This window comes from Tinamus guttatus, unplaced genomic scaffold (genome assembly GCF_059628265.1).
Source record: "Tinamus guttatus ecotype Peru unplaced genomic scaffold, ASM5962826v1 Tinamus_guttatus_pri_ptg000219l, whole genome shotgun sequence".
Taxonomy (NCBI): domain Eukaryota; kingdom Metazoa; phylum Chordata; class Aves; order Tinamiformes; family Tinamidae; genus Tinamus; species Tinamus guttatus.
This window is the reverse complement of record NW_028288753.1, coordinates 644,912-652,671: the sequence shown is the minus strand read 5'-3', so window position 1 is coordinate 652,671 and position 7,760 is coordinate 644,912. Positions and strand designations below refer to the sequence as shown.

Below are 7,760 nucleotides of genomic sequence, written 5' to 3'. Positions count from 1 at the left end.
AAGGAAATGGAAATGGTGCTGGTGGGTGGGGGGGGATCTGTATGTGGGCAGCTGACACTGTGTGTCCTTGCCTAAAAGCTGCATGTCCAAATCTCCCTCAGGATGAGCACCAGATTGCAGAGCCCTTCTTCTCATCATCAGAGCCATGCACTTTGTTACAGCCTCTCCATCGCTCTCAGGACATCTGACCGAGAAACAGAGGTGAGCTTGGAGATCTGCACTTTGCAAGTGAACACAGCAAAGTCAGCACAGGCCAGTCTCCTTTATGGCTGAGACTGTTCCTTAGCTGAGAGAGGTGCACATCTAAAGCAGGTGGGAAAGGATGTAGAGACCTGTTGGCTCTGTGCTAGGACACAGAGACAGCATTTGCCTTTCACAACTGAAGCTTCAGACAGGGAGATAAATGAAGATCTTGCCAAGGATAAAAGGGATGTTTATGTGTGAAGGAGGGATATGTGTGTCTGTGTGTGTGTTTGTGAGAAAGGGAAAAGATTTTGCAGTAACTTAACTTCTTACTGTCTTTTCCTTCTTGGACTGTTGCCCATGACATGAAGGAGCAAATGTCCAACAGCAGCTCCTTCAATGAGTTCCTCTTCCTGGCATTCTCAGACACGCGGGAGCTGCAGCTCTTGCACTTCTCGCTCTTCCTGGCCATCTACCTGGCTGCCCTCCTGGCCAACGGCCTCATCATCACAGCCGTAGCCTGCGACCACCGCCTCCACACCCCCATGTACTTCTTCCTCCTTAACCTCTCTGTACTCGACCTTGGCTCCATATCCGCCATTGTCCCCAAATCAATGGCCAATTCTCTGTGGGACAACAGGGCCATTTCCTATCTGAAATGTGCAACCCAGATGTTTGTCTTCTTTCTTTTAATTTCAGCAGAGTATTGTCTCCTCACTGTGATGGCCTATGACCGCTACGTTGCCATCTGCAGACCCCTGCACTATGGGACCCTCCTGGGCAGCAGAGCTTGTGTCAGAATGGCAGCAGCTGCCTGGGCCAGTGGTTTCCTCAATGCTCTCCTGCACACTGGGAACACATTTTCCCTGCCACTCTGCCAAGGCAATGTGGTGGAGCAGTTCTTCTGTGAGATCCCCCAGATCCTCAAGCTCTCCTGCTCAGATTCCTACCTCAGGGAAGTTGGGCTTCTGGTGGTTAGTGCCTGTTTAGTCTTTGGGTGTTTCACTTTCATTGTGGTGTCCTACGTGCAGATCTTCAGAGCTGTGCTGAGGATCCCCTCTGAGCAGGGCCGGCACAAAGCCTTTTCCATGTGCCTGCCGCACCTGGCCGTGGTCTCCCTGTTTCTCAGCACTACACTGTTTGCCTACCTGAAGCCCCCCTCCATCTCCTCCCCATCTCTGGATCTGGTGCTGGCTGTTCTGTACTCGGTGGTGATTCCAGCAGTGAACCCCCTCATCTACAGCATGAGGAATAAGGAGCTCAAGGATGCCATTAGGAAAGTGATTTCATGGACCTTTTTAAGCAGTGGTAATTTTTCCACATCTCTCCACAAATGACTCTTTCTGTATCCCATAACTGGATTGAACATTGTTTCTTCATGTTATTTTTATTATGGCTTTTACTAGTGATAATAATTGTTATCATGTTCCTACACAACTACGTGTATTCATTCCCCTTTTTACGGTGTCTGCTTTGTCTCACCTGATACCCTAAATTGTGTCGAATGCTGGAGAAGGACTGGCTCCCTAACAGTATCTCTGTAATAAAGTAATTTCTATCAGTACAGTGCGTGAAAGCTGGGCTTTTCCTCCAAAGCTGGTGTCAAGAATAGGCCCAAGGACTTGCACCCCTGAAGGGCCTGCTGCACAGGATTCTCCATGGGTTCAGCAACACAGAGCTCAGGTTCATGTAATGATCTTTCAGCCACCAAGGGCTGGTTTGAGAATTCACCCATCAGAGTCCAAGAATAGTGGAGACGCTGAATGGTCATGGATTTACACATGCACAGCTCTCCTGCATATTAAGGCACAGTGTCAGATGGCTGTTCTCATGGAGGGGAAGCTGGCGGTGTCAGGAGAGCACAGAGATCCTCCTGGGACAGCATATGCCTAGGATGGCCTGTGAGTAGAGCCTCGTAAAGGGAGAGGTCCTCAAAGATGGAGTTTCTTACAGGTAAAGCACTGCGTATTCGCAGGCAAAAGAGGACTCTGCAGTCTCAGGAGAGGCAGTGAGGACTCAACTGTCAGGAAGAAGGGAGAACGGAGAGCCCTCTGGGTCACCATCTATCAAATACCAGGGGCAGGACGTATAGGCACAACTGGACACAACGAGCACCCTTGGAAATGCTCTGCAGTCCAGGTGCCCTGGACTGTGCAGTCATCTGCAGTCCACCGGAGGGATTAGAGGTCGTGATACCCATTTGGTTGGGTCTGACTCCTACCCCCGGTCACAGGGGCAGTGAAATGTCACCGTTAGCAACTTTATGTCTCCCCCCTCCCCCCTCCATATCCTTCCCAGCTCTGGATCTCTCTGTACTGGCCATTCTGTACTCAGTGGTACCTCCAGCACTGAACCCCCTTGTCTACAGCATGAGGAACAAGGAGCTCAAGGAGGCACTGAGGAAACTTCCTCAATGGGTACAATGTCAGTGCCAAAACCTGACCTGTGTGCAGTCATGTGTCATTCCGATGTACTTGGCATGATACATGTGCTCTTCATTTATTTCTTTCTAAATGTTCACTCTTACCTTCCTGATAAAATAATAATAAATACTTATTTAAAATATATATAAAATATAACAATAGAGCAGGAACAAAATGCTGACTAGAGAAAATACGGGCCTGCTGTTAAATGGGCCAGGAGCCCTGGTGAGAGAGGACACAGAAAAGGCCACCTTTGTCGCAGGCTTTAGTGCTAAGAGTGACCCTCAGTAATCCTAGGCCCTGGAGACCATGGAGCAATGGAGAAAGGAAGACTTTCCCTTGCTGGAGGAAGATCTGAGTAGCGCTCACTTCAGCAAACTGGACACCCACAAAACCATGGGCTCTGAGGGGACTCTCTTGCACTGTTCAGTGCCCATGTCTGACAGAGCTCCATGAACTGGAGAAATGGAGTCCCTCCAGTTACACTGCTTGTACCTCTGGCCCTTGGCAAGCGACCTTCACACATCAGAGACTCTCCGAGCACTGCCTGATAGATGCAAAAAGGGGCTCACATTGGAACGCTGCATTTATGGCACTGCATCTCGTACTGCTTTCATGCCTCCTGATGGTTAGCTTGCTTCCCTTTACCCCTTCTCTGTTTGTCACACTGCACCATTGCATGTGCCATGATCACATCTCAAAGTGCACAAGTGGCAGTTTCTCCTCGGGTGTTATTCCTGTGTTTCACACCTCAGACAACTTCACCTGCCACCTGCTTGGTCAAAGTGACAACTGGGAATAGAAGAAGCTGAGCGCAAGGAAGGACCTTGCTCTACCTTGCTTGGTCTTGTTACAGGCATTGCCTGCTTCAGGCTGGGCTGCTTTTTCTTGGAGAGCAGCAAGAGAAGAGGCATCTTTCCCTTCTTTTAAAAGTCATCGGGCAATAATTTGCATCCTGCTTGTAACACACACTTGCTACTCAGGGCCATTAGGGCCCAGGGTTTGGGGCATGCAAAGGAGCACGGTGAGAAAGAAGAGCACCGGCACAGCTCAGCACTGGAACTGAGCTCTTTTTCTCCTTGGAAGGTGGTTGGGAGGGGGGATTAGCAGGTGGTGTCACAGTCACCCACGGGATGGAAAGCCATGCTGTCACACACGGCATGTGGCCCTTCCTCTACAGTCCTGCACTCCTGCCTTTTCCAGGATGGGGAGGTGTGTGCTGAGAGGGATTTCTGGCTGAAAATGAGCCCCGGCAGGATGAAGAGGGTCACAGGGGAAGAGGACTGCTGCTTCCAGGGCTTGTCTGAACCTACAGCAGCTCATGGATGTTGCTAAAAAACAGTTGAGCCACGGGACACTGAACAAACGTGACTTGCAATGAGAACAAAACCACAAGAACTGGTCCTGCTCTTTGTCCTCCTTGACTGTGGCAAAAGAAAAGACAGTTTTACTCGCCACCAATGCCCACTGCATTTTAAGTGAACGGGCTCTAAGGCAGGACCCGAGGTGACAAGATCCACACCTCCAGGCCATCTGCTGACTGCTATGTAGAGTCCAGGAATCAGGTTTGGGAAAAAGAAAGGACAGAAAGCATGGAGCACTGGAGAGTTTTCCTTCCTTCTTTACACCACAGGATCCAGGAAGGAGGAATCTCTGACCCGACCAACAAACATTGCATGAAAACCAAGACACCCATTTACCAAATGAAGAGTACACTTGCCTCCTCACTACCCTGGAACAGGCAACTGCTGCCTGAGAGTACTCCAGGTGCAACTTGTGTCCTTGGTCACCTCTTCAGAGCTGGCTCGAAACACTTGTGGCCCTCTCCAACTGGGCTTGATTTGAGGGTGACCACCTGCAGGAAGCAGCACCAGACCAGAAGTACAGCTGCCTTCAGAAATACTGTGGCCTGCAAGGCTGAAAATCAGAGGCCAACCTTGCATCCTGAGAACTGCAATGGGCATCTGCAAAGAAAATGGTGTTTTGCCCATTGACCGGGACAGATGGGGTGACAGAAAAAAAACAGACACCACTGGAAAGAATGGTCTTATTTCACTGTTAATATTAAGGCAGTACAGAATGATACATTTAACAAAATAGGCTTATTACAACCTCTGGTTTAGCAACAGAGGAATTAGGCAAGGTAATGCACCTAACCATCACTATATGAGAAAGGGAATAGTGGTTTAAAGATACATCACCAATTGCCTAAATATGTTACTGTCATACAAATCCATAGTCACTGTTGTGGCGAGGATTTGGAGAACCTTTCCGGCAACTGGGAGGTCTTACGTGGTGCATCCACCCGTGAGGTCTCCAAAATCGCAGCAAGAGTGTCCATCTTTTATAGAGCCAAATCAGCAAATCATGATAACTTGCATTTTGTTTGTGAGCGGTAACATCTGATGTGGCATACTTTCCCTATCATGTGGGATGGGGATCTGGTCAGAGCCCAGGCCTCAGATGGGAGGGTTCCCTTCAAGGTCAAAAACAGCCACACGAGAGCTTAAAAAAGCTACAGTTTAACCAGCCTCCTCCGTGCAAGCTGGAATGAGCAATTCTACAGGCGAGTGTTGTGCACTGCAAAGGCAGTGCTGTATTCATCTCTAAGTCAACCCTGACTCAGGACTGTCATTCAACCCCTGGCACTTCAGTTCCTCACATTCCACTCTGTCGTGACACACCAGGTTATATTCATCCCCACATTGTGGGGCTGCCAAGAGATTTCCTTGGTAGTGGGAAGCAGCATGAAAAGAGGAAACAGGACCAAAATATAGCTTGGGAAGCTCAGATTGGGCAATAGGATGAAGAAATATCACTTGAAGGGTAGAGCAGTGGTGCTACAGGGCACCCAGAGCGAGTTTGTCACCACCCATGGCTTTGTGTTTCAAGAACCAGCCACTGGGGATGGAAAAGCTCTCAATGAAGGGAAGGAGAACCTGTTGTGAGAACTTGCTGGGGAAGCAGATTGGGTGTCCATAGTCTGCAGGGACACAGGAGCAGGTCTAGGATGACCTGTGGTAGAGATGGCCAAGGGCACTGCCAAGGCCCCAACAGAATGGAGGTCTTTATCCTCTTGACTATGGCTGTTGTGTCTGTCACCGAGGCCTACCCCGAATCATCAGGACTTCTTTGCCCCATTTATCCTTCTAGGGACCCTGGGAGGTGTCGTGTGTTTGTCCTGCACTCAGCACTGCACACCCTCACCCAAACACTGATGCCAGGGAGGATGTGGGCAACGTGGAGGAAAGGATCTCCCTTCCCAGGGTTTCTCTGCCTGTGCTCTGCCATTTTGCTTGATAAAACACATCAAGGGTGTATTCAGCATCAGAGCCACCTGAGTATTTTCTATACCTAACTATTACCAATGATTACATTTTTTAGCTTTAATAAGCCCCAGGTGAGTTGTTGTAGTTAATGGCCTCAATGGGATCCATTAATGCTCTACAAAACTTTAGGGTTTCCTTCTGACTTTGACTTCTTCACAGATTTCTTCAATCTCCTTTCAATAGCTGCAATTCATGGACTCAGCTCCAAGTAGTGCATGGAGCTCATTAAAAAGCAAAAAGCCCTGATAAACCAGGACTCTCTCTGCTATTTCCTTCAAGTGTCCATGGCTAATTGGAGAGGTTTGGGAAGTATAGCTGAAAGCTGAAGAGAACAATCATATACAAGTATTTTATCTTTTAAAAGTTTTCTATTATTATTCTAAAGAATAGGTGACAGCACACCGTGCAATTCATAGCCATCCAGAGTGACTCCTAATGAAGTCTGCACATGTAGGAAAAGCAGTGTCCCAGAGATCAGGCACTGTATGCACAATCTTCCTCCCCATCTTCCCAGCCCTACCATTTCCCTCATCAGCCTCTCTGGAATTTAAATCACTTGTGTTGAAAGCCAGCCTTAGTCCACCTAAGTCTGCACTCAATGTTATAGCTCACCAGCCCCAATTCTCACCTGCTTTACTTAGACAACTGGCTGCCAACAGGCACAGGGGGATCTTCTTTTAGTTACAAAGAAACAAAAAATAAAGCAGAGTATAGTTTCATGGAAAATAATGACACTCTTTGAATGCATCCATACGATCTGTACATATAGTAAGGACTTGACTAATGGGGCAGACTGCAGAAAGACAGAGCAAGCTTTAACCCCCCTAAAGGGCAAACCAGCCGCTGGGTCTCTGAGTGAACAGAGTATCAGGAGGAGTCACAATGTGTCCAGATAGTGCCCTAAAGGGGATGTTAGAAATTGGCACTTTAAACAGGACATGTGGGAATGGGAGACTTACGTAGATGCACAGGAGACAGGGGAAAGAATGGGCCAAGAGACCTCAGCATGAAGAGCTGGGCTCACAGCATCACTGATGAGCTGCCACAGACTGAATAAGCAAACCAAAGAAGTCCTTCCTTTGGCAGTGACTTGGAAAGCCACATCTCTGATGGGATTCCTGGAAGATCCGGGTTTTCTTCTGTCAGATGGTCCCCAGGACTCCACAGAGATGAGGAAGAGCATGAAGGGAGGTTGCAGGGGTGTTCCCCAACTTCATCAGCTGCAGAGCAGGGAGCCGGTCATCTCACAAACTGCTGATGGAGTCAAATGAGATGGGGACTGATGAGTGAGATGGGGACTGCTGGATCAACACCCACAACTTAGACCCCAGTTCTTCTTCCCAGGGATCCTGCTGCTCTCCACCAAGGCTCTCAGCTTCAGGAGCTCCTTCCCAAGGGGTCACACAGAAACTGTCACTGCAAAGACCCCTGTGGATCCCTGGCTGTGGCAGCAGCTGCTCAGGGCTGGAGGCTGCTGCAAGAGTCCTGCCTGAGGGTCCCACCTTGCTCAGGGGTCAATGGGGCAGCCAGGACTCCTGGGGCTGGGGCTTCCCCGAGCCCCAAGGCTGCCATGGGGCAGCTCCAACCCTTGTGTGGGTGCTGGGGGCAGAAGGAGAGAATCCAGGGCAGGTTTCCCTGGCACTGGCTGCCCCTCTTCTCCCCCACGCCGGGGTGGGCAGTGCTGGCTGAGCCCAACACAGCAGCTCACACAGCCCCCCAGGCCCCCACACCAGCACCCCCAGCACCAGCAGCCCCGAGCTGGGCTCCCCTCCCTGCCCCAGCCCCGCACAGCCCCCAGCACAGCCAGGAGCCCCGCAGGGCCTCA

General features: G+C 49.8%; 1 protein-coding gene across 1 annotated transcript; it reads left to right on the top strand.

Moving 5' to 3' along the window:
• Positions 1-560: 560 nt before the first annotated feature.
• LOC148594648 (olfactory receptor 14A16-like) lies at positions 561-1,520 on the top strand. Its single transcript, XM_088525025.1, has one exon. The coding sequence runs from the start codon at positions 561-563 to the stop codon at positions 1,518-1,520; it is 960 nt and encodes a 319-aa protein (XP_088381151.1).
• The last annotated feature ends 6,240 nt before the right edge of the window (positions 1,521-7,760 follow it).

What these genes read in the sequence shown, in the direction of transcription:
- LOC148594648 (XM_088525025.1), top strand. Translation starts at nt 561, where the DNA reads ATGTCCAACAGCAGCTCCTTCAATGAGTTCCTCTTCCTGGCATTCTCA.